We start from the raw sequence: 13,781 nt of genomic DNA, 5'->3' as shown, positions 1-13,781 counted from the left end.
AAGCCAGTGACAGATCCGGCCCTGCCCAGTCGACCTGAGATGGGTGTTGAGTCAACAGAAGTGGGCGTGGCCTGAGCTGGTTCTTGATTGACAGGCCTAGCCCCGGCCGAGTCACTGTCTGGGTTTGTTTTTTTTCTGTACGTTGAGACCTGAGGCCAGGAAGGGGGGTCGCCTCGCGGAAACGGGGCTTGGGGAATCCGGAGAACTCCCGACGGTCCAGGACTCTCTTTAGTTCGTGCCCCTGCAGCCCCGGGAGTGGGTGTCACGAAAGCCAGGGCTGCTGGTTAGACCGTTGGTCGGACCGCCGGAGCCCTCACCCCGAGGGCTGAGAGACTCAGGTTGGAGTCTGAGGGAATTCACAGAAAAACTAGAGAGTCCAGGCTAGAGCCTCGGCCTTACTGGGGCGGCCCTTCCAATGAAGGGCGCAGGGGAAACTCCTGGATCAAAAGTTTGCACCTGGGAGCACAGAGCCCCGTCCAGCCGCTGTCCAGTAGGAATAGAATACCGGCCATGTAGTTCATTTTAAATCTAATAGTAGCCACGTTTTAAGAAAGCAGAAAGTCTTAAGGTGGTCAGTTTTTTTTTTTTTAATCCAGTATATCGGGCTTCCCAGGTGGCCTTAGTGGTACAGAACCCGCCTGTCAATGAAGGAGACGTGAGTTCGACCCCTGGGTCAGGAAGAGCCGCTGGAGAAGGATGTGGCAACCCTCTCCAATATTCTTGACTGGAGAATGCCATGGACAGAGGAGCCTGGTGGGTTACAAGCCATAGGGTCGCAAAGAGCCAGACAGGACTGAAGCAGCTTAGCCCGCACAGCACACATCCTGAACATTATTTCAACAGGTAGTCAAGAGAAAGGATTTAATGAGACATTTTACTTGGCTTGTTGGTACTAAATCTTGGGATTCCAGAGTGAATTTACAATTAACGCCCACCTCACTTCATTTCATATTCACCAGCTTCATCTCATATGCTCGGTTATCTACGTCCTTTCTTTTGTCCCAGCCCAGTTCTATAGGAGGCACTTCTGTTGAGGACGGAAAGGGGAGTTCTTAGACTTCTGTGCACAGCCTAGCTGAAGCAATCAGCCTGTTTCAGAATTGAATGGCTACATGTTTTGAATACAAGGGAGCCAGAGCACCAAAGAAAAGACTTAAAAAAAAAAAAAAACCAAGTCTAGTCTTGTATTCTTCTTGCTGAAAACCTTCCAGTGGATTCCCCTGACTCACAATAAAATTGAAACACCTTCCTGCTCTGGTCTGAATGTTTGTGTTCCCCCACAATTCATAGATTGAAAACAGTGCCCAAGATGATAGTATTTAAGAGGGATCTTTTGGGAGGTGTTAGGGTGTGAGGTCAGATTTCTCCCAATGGGATTAGTGGTCTTCTAAAAGAGACCGAGGAAAGGATATAGTAAGTCTGAGACTACAAAGACGGCCCTCACCAGACCATGCTGACACCCTGACTTCCAGCTTCCAGAACTGTGTGGGGGGAGGGGGGGGAAGTTGTTTATAAGCCACCCAGTCTGTGGTATTTTATTGTGCATGTGTGATAAGTTGCTTCAGTCATGTCCCAATTCTTTGCGACCCTATGGCCCGCAGCTCACCAGGCTCCTCTGTCCATGGGATTCTCCAGGCAAAAATACTGGAGTGGGTTGCCATGCCCTCCTCCAGGGGATCTTCCCAACCCAGGAATCAAATCCTGCATGACAGGCAGGTTCTTTACTGTCTGAACCACTAGGGAAGCCCAAAGTGACTAAGAGGATTCCCTTTCTATTCTAGGATGCCCACTACATCTATGTCTGACCTCCTGCCCGACCCTGCTTAACCCCTTCAGTCACACTGACACTTCTGTTTTTCCTCTAACAAGGCTAAGCAAGCATCTTTTGTTGGTATTACGTCTCAGAAATCATTTACTATTCTGCTTGGATCAACTATTGCTGTCTTGTTCCCCTACTTTTAAGGTTTTTGCCCAAATGCTTTTATAGGAGGGGCCTATCCACACCCTCTTGTCATAGTAGTGCCTACTCCCAGCTCATAAATCTTTCCCGAGCATACTTTTCTCCATAGCAATATGTGTGTTAGTCACTCAGTGGTGTCCAGCTGTTTGTGACCCCATGAACTATAGCTCACCAGGCTCCTCTGTCCATACAATTCTCTAGGCAATACTATTGGAGTGAGTAGCCATTTCCTTCTCCAGTGGATCTTCCTGACCCAGGGATTGAATCTGGGTCTCCTGAATTGCAGGCGAATTTTTTTTTTTACCATTCTTTACACATCACCATACTAGACATATATTACTCCATATCACATTACCCCTAACACCTAGCAAGAAAACAACAGACCTTGCTTATTTCCATTTCTATAAGTCAGGAGTTGGAGTGGCTCACCGTTTCATAAAGTTTCAGGGGACAGAGCTTAAGTCACGTCAAGAATCTAAGGCAGCTGAAGGTCTGACTGTAGCTGGTGGATCCCCTCAGAAGAGGCTTGTTTGCACACTGATAGCAGGAGGGTTTGGGTTCCTCCATGGAGCTGCTTGAGTGTTCTTGTAACATGGCAACTGGCTTCCCTCAAAGTAAGCAAGTGGAAGTCACAATGTCTTTAAGTCACACACGGCCATTTCTACAATATGCTGTTACTCACAAAGGTCAGCCCTAATCAGTGTGGGAGGGAGTATGTGAGTACATGAATGGGGTGTCTTTGGGGACCACTTAGGGAAACTGGCCACCACTAGGATTTGTTGTTTCTAATTTCCCAGTTTTAGCACTGGAAGTGCAGTATCCCATGAACTGCATCCATCCTGGGCAGACCAGGATAGTCGGTCCCATTATAGCTTAGTTCTCCATCTTCAGATTACAAGCTCCCTGGGAATAGGGACTCCTTTCCTTGCTATGTACTCCAAACTTAGAACAGTGCTGGCACATGGATTGTTTAGTATGTGTTGAACAAATCTTTTGTGATGATTTTTATTCCAGAAAATTCTATTTTGAGATTATCAAAATCTTTTAAAATAGCTGAGTCCTCTAAATACCCATCTTAAGAAATGTAATTAGTATGAACCCAACAGGGATACACAATACAATATATATTTTCAAGCTTCTCTAAAATTAAAGCAGAGAATGGTTATGTTAAGTAAAGAATTTCTGTTTTCTCTTTTCCATATCTGTGGTTCTTCAAGCATCTGTTCCTTCTTCAGGTCATTTCCTCCCTGCCTCTTTCCATCTATTTCATGACTCATTTCAGCATCTTTAAACTCACCAGAGTGTTTTCACTTTTCCTTCAAAGGGACTCTACTTTCCCCATCATGTGAATTTCCCCAAGGGCTGCAATTCTATTAATACTTGGTCTCCTGGAGAGCCTTCTTGTTCCTCTTAGTCTACCCTCCAGCACACAGATCATTACAATAATTATCCTCAGCCATCTTTTCTCTTGTGTCGCTCCTTCTGCTCAAGAATGGTTATCTGTTGCCCATACGAAGGTTACATTCTTTTGCCTGGTTTTCAGTATCTCCTATCACCTCTCCTCGCTACCTGTATCTCCAGGAACACGTGTGTTTTTTTCCCAGACTACAAAACAGTTCTCCAGCACCAGCTAGTGTCCTCTAGTTCAACTTGATTCTAACACTATCTACCTGGAGATGAAGTCAGATCCCACAGGCCAAAGTGTTCAGTCCTGCATGACTGACCCCACTTCAGAAGCCAATTCCAGGTCCAGGTTGTGGTGCGTCTGACCAACTGGCTGTAAATCAGAGGTTTCCAAGAACTCCTCTTCAGTCTTGAGTAATTTATTACTAGAGCAGCTCACAGAAATCTGAAGACTAATTTACTCACTAGATTACCAATTTACTACAAAGGAAACTTTGTACAAAGGTAGCTTCAGTCATGTGACTCTTTGTGACCCCCTGGACTATAGCCTGCCAGGCTCCTCTGTCCCTGGGATTCTCCAAGCAAGACTACTGGGGTGGGTTGCCATTTCCTACTTCAGGGGATCTTCCTGACCCAGAGATCGAACTCACGTCTCCTGTGTCTCCTGCGTCTCCTGCATTGCAGGCAGATTCTTTATCACTGAGCCACCGGGGAAGCCCTACCAAGGAAACTAAAGGATGTAAATAAATGGCCCAATGAAGAGCTACTTAGGGTGAGGTTGGAAGTGTCCCGAACAAGAGATTCTCTCTCCCTGGAGTTTTGGTTATGACATCCTCTCAGCTAGCCTACCCAGGGCTGTCCAAAAGTCACCTCATCAAGATAACAAAGACACATTTATCATTCTCATCATTTAAGACCTTCCAAGGGTTTTAGGAGCTCCATGCCAGGAATGGGACAAAGACCAAATATCTGTATTTTATTATCACAAAATCACATACATAATATCCTACTGGTTCTAAATTAATACAGCTTTATTTAAAATTTTTCTTTCTTGTTAAGGATGATAAGAAATTCACAAGTAACTAACAGAATAAAGATGGGTCAAGTACAATGAAATACAAAGGAAGTGGCGATAGGTATTTAGAATAGAAAAATGGCATCAACTAGGGAGATAAGTTTTCATTAAGGAGTTGACATTTCAGATGGGTACTGAAGGAGGTGGGGATAATGAGGACTTCATCTGTAGGTGGAAATAAAGGGGGCTAGAGAAGAGATCCTGTGGACAGAGGAAAATAAGGGGCATATTTAGGAAGATTACATACCTAGCTTGTGTGATACAAAAGATAGGGTAAAGAAAGGGAAAGAAGACGAGGAAGTGTTAAGGTATCACCTTTGGGTAAAGAGTTAAATTCTAGAATTTGCCATTCACTTTGCAGTTGGTAAACAGCAGAGACTCAGAGTGTTTCTGTTTTTATGGGCATGAGGAATATAACTGGACCTTGAGTAGATCCAGCAGCAGTACCTGCAACTGATTGGAAAAAACATTAGAAAACACCAGGTCTATCGTCAACAGGTCCCTGATAAATGCAAGCCCACTGACCAAGAGAACTTTGAGTTAAATTTCTCCTCAGCATATCGAGGTACTATGTTAATGTGTTTTCAAAAATCACTTCTGAAGATTTTTGGGGAGAAAACAGTAAAAATGTTGCAGAATGAGAATATAAATACTGCTTTAAACCTAGATTGACCTTCCAAAATGAACTTGAGCCCTGCTTTATTGTTCCAGATCAAAATGCATGATCAGTGTATGCTTTTCCCATTGTATGGTTTTGCTCAGCATTTCCTATGAGAAGTGAACAAGACATCTTTCTATACCTCCTCTGCAATTAAAAAAAAAATCCATGCTTCCCATTTTAATGACTGTATAAATTCTCATAGTAAAAGGATCTGTAGTTTCCCACTGAACTGAATCAATCACTAGGTTTATTGTTAGCACATCTTAAAACCAGAAACAGGACTATATGTAATGTCCCCCCCTCCCCGACATGCCAGAAACACATACACACACACATATAAGATGAAAACCCTCAACATCCCAATGTTTGATAGACTTAAGAGTACCATTATTACGTTGTGTAAATTTATAGTCACATAGGGCTTCCCTGGTGACTCAGTAAAGAATCCGTAAATTTGTAAAGAATCCACCTGTATTGCAGGAGACCTGGGTTCAAGCCCTGCGTCAGGAAGATCTCCTGGAGAAGGAAATGGCAACCCACTCCAGTATTCTTGCCTAGGAAATCCAAAGGAAAGAGGACCCTGGCGGGCTACATTCCATGGGGTCGCAAGAGTCAGGTATGACTTAGCGACTAAACCACCACCATTCTTCAACAAATACTATTAAAGTGCATATGTAGTTATAACGCAAGTGTCCACAGAGAGTTGGTATGTCTCCACCATAGGGCTGGTAACACATTTTTCTACCCTATCTACCTACCTCCCTATCCCCAGCCCCTATTAATTTATAGTTTATAACATTTGATTCTAGCTTTACTGTTTATACCATCAAATCTTGAGTTTAATCTCTTTGTAAGCTGCAGCCCATGGGGTCGCAAAGAGTCGGACACGACTGAGTGACTGAACTGAACTGACCGAAGCTTGTAACACATTCTTTAATTATTTGAGTTAAATTTAACTTATTTTTCTCCTCATAGAAGAAACTGAAAAGACCTTTAACCTTTCTGACTTCATGGCCAAGAGTATTTTTTCCAAAGAAGAAACATACACATAAAAAAAGAAACCTGGTAACAAACTATTTTATAAATAGGTGACTGTATTTTTCTTCATGTCCAGAAACTCTTGCTGAAACAGAAGTCAGGGATATTCCTCGAAAACCCACACAGCTCATAGATCTAACACCAGGTTTTCATTTGTACCGAAATGGGCAAGATGACGAAGGCACAGGCTCACTTTTGTTTCGATAAAGGACGTCAACCACAGTCATGAGGCACTAATGACAAGGATGCACCATCAGTCACGAAAAGCAAGTGGTCAGAGTCTTCAGTCACTTCTCTCCCTTTAACGTTTGGCAAAATTCAGCCTAGATATTTTAATACCTCAGAAAGAAAAACTAAATATGAGATGCTACATTAAAAGGTCAGGTGATGTATTATCACTCTTTAGACACAGAAGGGAAGGGATGAAATAAAGAGAGGGGATCGCAGATTTCCTGTATTCTTGGATTATCCTTCCTTTCTGAGGGGCTCAGATGTCTGTGTGCATCTGATGAATGCCAGCTCTACCTGAAGATTGAAGAGATGGTTGGTAGCTGCTGACATGGTCCCTCGACACTATTAAAAGTTTCTATCGCACAAACAGAATTAGCTTGATTTCTGCTCTTTAGTCCTGTGTTAAAAACCTAAGCTGGAAAAAAAAAAAAAAAAAAACCTAAGCCGAATTTGATTATCTATAAGTGATCTAAAAACTTTAAAGTAAAGGAAAATATATATTCTAGCTTCCTAAGAAGAAACAGATTACAGGTTTCGACTTCAATGGCAAATAAATACACTTGAAAGCCAAGCAAGTTTCTCTCCTGCCGGGGAGTCAGACTATGAAAATAGTTCTGGTTTCTCTACGGTGGATGACCACATCACTCATAGAACATACCAGGAACTAGTTTCACAATTTTAAGAGACTTTTTTCTGTAATATGAAAGGTGAGGGTTGAACCTAGTTCTGAGCAGGCAGAATAGATCTGCACTCACAACATCCTTATCACAAATACATGACAAATGAAACAACAAAGTGTGGCCGATCTGTTTACATCAAGACCTTGTAGACACATGATATCTAAGTACTTGCTTTCTACGCGCTAATATCACCCATTGCCAAGACTCCAACTTGGCAGTCAATGGAGCGTGCCATTTACAAGGAAGCCTAAAGTCTACAACTGCAGAAATAACATGGAAATGTATCAGCCTATCTAACGTAAATATATTTTCAAAAAATTTTCCTAGGAAATTGATTTTAATAGTATCTCCCAAGTCTTTCAACCAAAGTGACTTTGATAATTTTTGTCTTTTTATGTCAAAATCCACCAAAAATTTTTTAACTGTGTCCAGTATTAGGAACAAGGAGCCAATACAGCATGTGTTCACAATTAATTGTTAATATTTCAGTGAGTTACAATAAACTTTTTGCATGCTTGAAAAATTGTGAAGAAAACATTAAGGAATACTTATGGGAGGATCTCAATAATTGGGTGTTTTCATTTTGCTTTAAAAACAACTTCTAATATTCAACTCCGACAACACAGTAAGTGTGTGTATATATATATATATATACACACATATATATAAAGTTCATTTCCATGCTCATTACATAAAAATAACTATGAGAAATATCAATCTATCAGTGTCAGCTGACATATATCCAATGAATTCACTGCAGAGGAGGGGGAAAGACCAAAAAAATTCTAAAGTAATCAGTAAAGCTCACAGTTTGAAAAGATTTGATTTTTTTTTTTTTTTTTGCTTGCTTGAAATTCTTTTGGTAGTTTGTGCTCTGTCATAATAAGCCAATTCCCAGACTAATGGCCTCCAAGCAGATTTGAAAGGAAGCCTGAAGACTTCTTATTTTGCTGGCCTTCTGCTTCCTGGTCTTGTGACAGTCCCAATTCACTCTCAATTTGATCGAGCTCTGACTGGTCCAGGAGTTCAAAGTCGTCGCCCTCCTCCGTGTCTGTGTCCTCCCCGGGGCTGGGAGCAGCCTGAGACAGCACTTGGCGCACGCCCGCCAACTGGTCTTTGACCGCGGCGGTCACCGCAGCCGTGATGACGTCCCCAGCCAGGTTGCTCATCAGGTGCAGGGTCTGGTCACTGCTCAGAGGAAGGGTGAGACCAGCTGCTGACTTCTTCTCTATGCTCCGTCTGGGACCGCTGTCCAACTGCTCCTTTTTTCTCTTGAGCTCAGTGGGCAAGCCAAGGCTCAATTCATCTTCATCATTTGTTCCCGTGCCGTTTTCTAGCGATGGAAAATCTGAAAGGTCTCGAGAGAAAACTTCCTCACTAGGTCGGTCAAGATCTGTAAAATGCAGGATAGAAGTTGAGGCTTAAGCAAAACCGTAATAATTTTTTTTTTTTAATGATTCAACTTTTAACTGATGAAGCTGTTGTTGTTTAGTCTTTAAGTCATGTCCGACTCTCTGGCAATCCCATGGACTGCAGCCCATCGGGCTCCTCTGTCCATGGGATTTCCCAGGCAAGAATACTGGAAGTGAAAATGAAGTGAAAGTGAAAGTCACTCAGTTGTGTCTGACTCTTTGCGACCCCCATGGACTGTATACAGTCCATGAAATTCTCCAGGCCAGAATACTGAAGCGGGTAGGGTAGCCTTTCCCTTCCCAGGGGATCTTCCCTTCCCAGGGGATCTTCCCAACCCAGGGATCGAACCTAGGTCTCACCCCACAGTCCATGGGGATCACAAAGAGTCAGACACAACTGAGCGACTTTCACTTAAGAATACTGGAGTGGGTGGCTGTTTCCTTCTCCAAGGGGATCTTCCCGACTCAAGAGTAGAACTCTCATCCCCTGCGTTTCCTGCATTGGCAGGCGGATTCTTAACCACTGAGCCACCAGGGAAGCCCAGTTTATGAAGTAACAGTTTACTATCACAGACATACAAAAAAATGGAAAAATCAAAGGTTTATGAGACCCTGTAAAGCCATAATAAATTTGAAGTCTGAATTGTCTAAAAGATCCCTGCTTTTAATTGGAATCCTCTGGATCACCTTGGCATTCTTCTAGACTCCCAGCTCAGCTTCAATCAACTTAACCATATATCGGATTCCTCCCAAGTCTGGGACTCTCCACAAGTACACAAATACGTTGTGTCCCCTGATGGCCTTAACTTTCCTCTTTAAGGACAAGAAGTGTGTAATGACTTACTATTCAACTTATCTTAAAGTCAGCTTGGGCTCTGATTAGAGTGTAGTGACAGTGAAAATGTTAGTCACTCAGTCTTGTCCAGCTCTTTGTAACCCCATGGACTGTAGCCCGCCAGGCTCCTGTATCCATGAAATTCTGCAGACAAAAATACTGGAGTGGGTTGCCATTCCCTTTTCCAGGGGATCTTCCCAACCTAGGGATCAAATCCAGGTCTCCTGCATTGCAGGCAGATTCTTTACCATCTGAGCCACCAGGGAAGCCCCTGAGACAACATGCTTAAAATCAAAGGGTTTGTTATCCTGATCTTGCAGATGTTTACAGCTTGTAGAGCTTGAGAGGACTTCAGTGAGCCTCTTGTTCTAATGCACTTTAAAGATGAGGAAATTGAGATCCACAGAAATTAATTATGTCACTGTGCAAGGCCATTTAGTAAGTTAATGACAAAGGCAAGACTACACTTGGGTTTCCCAATCTCCCAAACTGTATTATTTCAACATCACATAGCCTTCTTCCTTCTTCTAGAAAAAGGAAGTATGTTCTTGCCTGTAAAGACATGTAAAATAATTTATTCCTAATCCTCCATTATAATTGCTTATATTTTCAGTATATGGTTAAAATAATCCAATGAGACTAGCAAAAGTTATTGCACAAGAGTTGCCTCAAATTTCAATTTAAATTAATTTTAAATACTTAACCTAATTATAAAAAAGAAGAAAGCTTTTTTTTTTTTTAAACTAACTTGGAAGAAAAATATGAGCAACCCTGAAGTCAGCTTTTGATTCAGGAAACCTGACCCCACGATTCAGTCCCTCTTAATGAGAGCTAGCCCTGGGTATACGGGATTGGCTTTTCTCTTCCCCTCTCCCACTACTGTGGTCTTTCCTGGTGGCTCAGATGGTAACGAATCTGCCTGCAATGCAGGAGACCCAGGTTCAATCCCTGGGTTGGGAAGATCCCCTGGAGATGGGAATGCCTACCCACTCCAGTATTCTTACCTGGAGAATTCCATGGACAGAGGAGCCTGGTGGGCTACAGTCCACGGGGTCACAAGGAGTTGGACACGACTGAGCGTGTATGTGTCTCACGATTTCCCATTACTGCTATAAATAATGCCACCAGACATTCCAGAAGTTTTTTCACTGTCAAATTATTTTCAGAATAAAGGCAGATTTGGACATTGACTGGCTTAGACTTTTTTCTCACACTCTTAAATAATAGATTTTGAGATATAATTCATGTACTATAAAACTTACCCTTTTAAAGTGTACAGTTGGGGGTACTCTTTTGCCCCCTTCTGATGCCTATGTCAGAAGCTTTCTAACCGTCTAAAAGCTTTTAATTTACAAATAGTTGTCGGAGCTCCTATGAGTGCCACAGCCTCCTCTATTACTTGGAGCCCCTGGATCAGACATCCTCACTATGAGGATTAGGAGAATATGTTGCCTCACCAATTTAGGGACAACGCCCCTTGTCAGCTCGGAAGCAGTTATGGAATGAGAACAACGCCCCTTTTCCCTAGGCAACATAACTCTCCTAAAAGAAAAGGGGGGAATGAGAGAGTCATTTCCTAGGCAGGTTGATAAGAAGTCTAGGGGTCCCCAAGGAGAGAGAGGTCTGGGATATTCAAGGAGGAAGAAAGGACAAACTTTTTTACTTTTTTTCCTCTACATTTTCCTTAGGATTATATAACAATAATGTATCCTGCCTGAGGACAGTCTTTGGATTAAACCCTCTGGCTAATTCTGTTATCTTAAAACATAAATTATGGGAGTAGGTCTGGTCTTTACAAGGATGTATCCTGCCTGAGGACAATCTTTGGGTTAAACCTTCTGGCCAACTCTGTTATCTTAAAATGTAAATTATGGGAGTGGGTCTGGTGAGGTCTTTGCAGCCTCCAGACATTCTTTGGATTCATTGGAGAGTATATAACTCCATTGCTAATACTAGCAAAGGGGGTACTCTTTTGCCCCCTTCTGATGCCTATGTCAGAAGCTTTCCCTATCTCCTTTATACTTTAATAAAACTTTATTACACACACACACACACAAAATAATAAAGTGTACAGTTAAGTGGTCTTTGGTACATTCACAAGGCTGTACAATATCTCCACTGTCTAATTCTAGAACATTCTCATCACCCAAAAGGAAACATATTAATTACCAGTCACCCACCAGTCCCTCTTCCCCCAGCCCTGGGCAGTCACTCATCTAATTTCCTTCCATATGGATTTGTCTGTTCTGGACATTTCATATAAAAGGAGTCACACAATGCGTGGACTTGTGTGTTTGGCTTCCTGTACTCAGCATATCATGTTCAAGGTTTATCCATATTGTAGCAAGCGTCAGTGTTTCTATAGCCCAGTGATATTCCATTGCATAGATGTAGCACACTTTATCCAGTCAGAAGCTGACACAGTTAAATACTTTTACATGGACTCAAAATAACCGAGCATCTACAGGCGTGAGCATACCGTCAGAAGTGTCTGTCTGTGGAGTGTATCCTTCTGAGAGGTTGAAGGTCCCATTGTCCGTCCAGGAGATCTCCGACACATCGGTGTCAGACACAGACAATTCTTTGGCGGCAGTGGTGAGGCTAATCTGTATTAATATAAATGCCAGTGACACATTTCAAACTTCTATGGGAGGTCTTTCTAAAAATCCAACTAACACCGAAAATGTCAGAATAATAAGAACCAGATGAGGGTTTTCCTTTTAATAGTTTAATCATCTTAGAGAAATAGGAGACGTTGTATTAAGAAAATCATTCCAGTTTTGGTACAAGTAGATACATTGACAGGCAAACCACACAGGAACGAATTGAAAACTGAACAAAAAAATACCTTAGGACAAAGAGCTGAAAAGTCTAATTCACTGTCATCTTTGTGACTTTTTTCTTTATCTGCTTCTGTTGAGAAAAAATTTGGAAGCTTTCAGTTTCCTGGCTGGCTCAGACAGAGTGTATTTTATCCATTATATATCCTGATCCCACAATCCTCATATCCTCCAATGCCTCCACATAATTAAATGTTTGCACATAACGAGCATCACCTATTTGCAAGTGTTTGGCTTCCGAGGGAAATGGCCCATACCAGTGGCTCTCACAGCGTGGCCCCTGGACCACAGCAGCAGCAGCAGCACTGGGAATCTTTTAGAAACACAAATTCCCAGGCCCTCCCCCAGACCAACTCAATCAGACACTCTGGGGGAAGCCGTGTAATCTAAACTTTAAGGAGCTGTCAAGATAATTCTGGTGCTCGCTTTAGTTGAGAATCTGTAAGGTCAGAGGCCAAGTTAAAATGTGAAAAAGGATCGCACTGGCTTTCCCTCTATTTTCTTTTCCTTCCCCTCTTCCATGGCTCCCACTCTCTGCCCTACCTGTGTCACTTGTTATTTGCAAGCAATTACCCCAAAAGAAAACAATGTAGAGAAAGTAAACAATAAATATCAAATATAGACCTCCAAAGCCTTTTCTCTTTCCCCCGATAGTTTGGATTAAAAAGTCACTTTATTATATGTGTGAGAAAAGAATAATAAAAGCCTAAATAGGAAAAGGCTATGTTACTTTGTGGGGGAATCTGCTTCTGTAATAATATGTAGTTAATGGCTAAAACGCCCTAAAATGCATTCAAGGTGATTTCATAATAAAGAGCCAGCAATGCCTCATTTCAGGTGTGGAATCTAAAATCCAAATGTTACCTACCAGATCTCTCACGTTTCTTCTGGTTAATATATTCTCTGATTCCAAAATCTAGTTTCAGGAGAAATGACTTGATTTTGCTGTATATTCTTTGTCCAATATCATTACACTTGAAGAGTGGACACAAAAATGCACACAGCACTGAAAGATAAGGAGGAAGAGAGGTTAGGGGAAATGACCTTGCTTTCCAACCACCTATTAGTATTTCACAAAATTATTTCAGTTCCTTTACTGACAAAGTGGGCTTTTTTCCTTGGGGAAATGCCTCTGTGAAATAAGTTCATAATTTCATTCTTCCCCTTGTAATGAAAACATTTTCACCTACACACACACACACACACACCCTCATGGTCATTGTTCTCAAAGACTTTGAAATTAGATAACTCCATCCGCTCCAACTCTCTTACACTCAAAATTCATACAAAGGTTACATGCTTCTTACACAACAGTCCTGGATTAACATATCAACTCTACTCATTTGTTAAATGACATTTCTCCATAGAAAAGTTATCACTATCCATTAGCCTCTCATCAGTCATAATAGGATAATAACATCATCTCTGGGGGTTGCTGTGAAGAATAACTGAGATGAATACAGACCATCTGAATAACGCCTGGCCCATATTTAGACCCTCTTTCCCTGGCTCTCTTCTCCTTTCTCTCTTAAACAAGTCAGCTCAAGGGCTGACACACTCCACGTCAGTTCTACCTGGGAGAATGGATTTAAGCTCTGACCATCTGCTTTCCCTTGTGGCTCAGTTGGTAAAGAATCTGCCTGCA

General features: G+C 42.1%; 1 protein-coding gene across 1 annotated transcript; it reads right to left on the bottom strand.

The window, feature by feature from the left end:
* Positions 1 to 4,374: 4,374 nt before the first annotated feature.
* On the bottom strand, positions 4,375 to 13,200 carry LOC122454314 (reticulophagy regulator 1-like; the record flags this gene model as incomplete). Its single annotated transcript, XM_043488691.1, has 4 exons — positions 4,375 to 8,442; positions 11,776 to 11,902; positions 12,145 to 12,209; positions 13,005 to 13,200. Coding segments are annotated over 4 exons (882 nt in total), but the record flags the coding sequence as incomplete, so codon positions are not given.
* Between the last annotated feature and the right edge of the window lie 581 nt (positions 13,201 to 13,781).

This window comes from Cervus canadensis, chromosome 16 (genome assembly GCF_019320065.1).
Source record: "Cervus canadensis isolate Bull #8, Minnesota chromosome 16, ASM1932006v1, whole genome shotgun sequence".
Taxonomy (NCBI): domain Eukaryota; kingdom Metazoa; phylum Chordata; class Mammalia; order Artiodactyla; family Cervidae; genus Cervus; species Cervus canadensis.
Note: the sequence above shows the minus strand (reverse complement) of the source record. Positions and strands in the feature narration are given on the sequence as shown.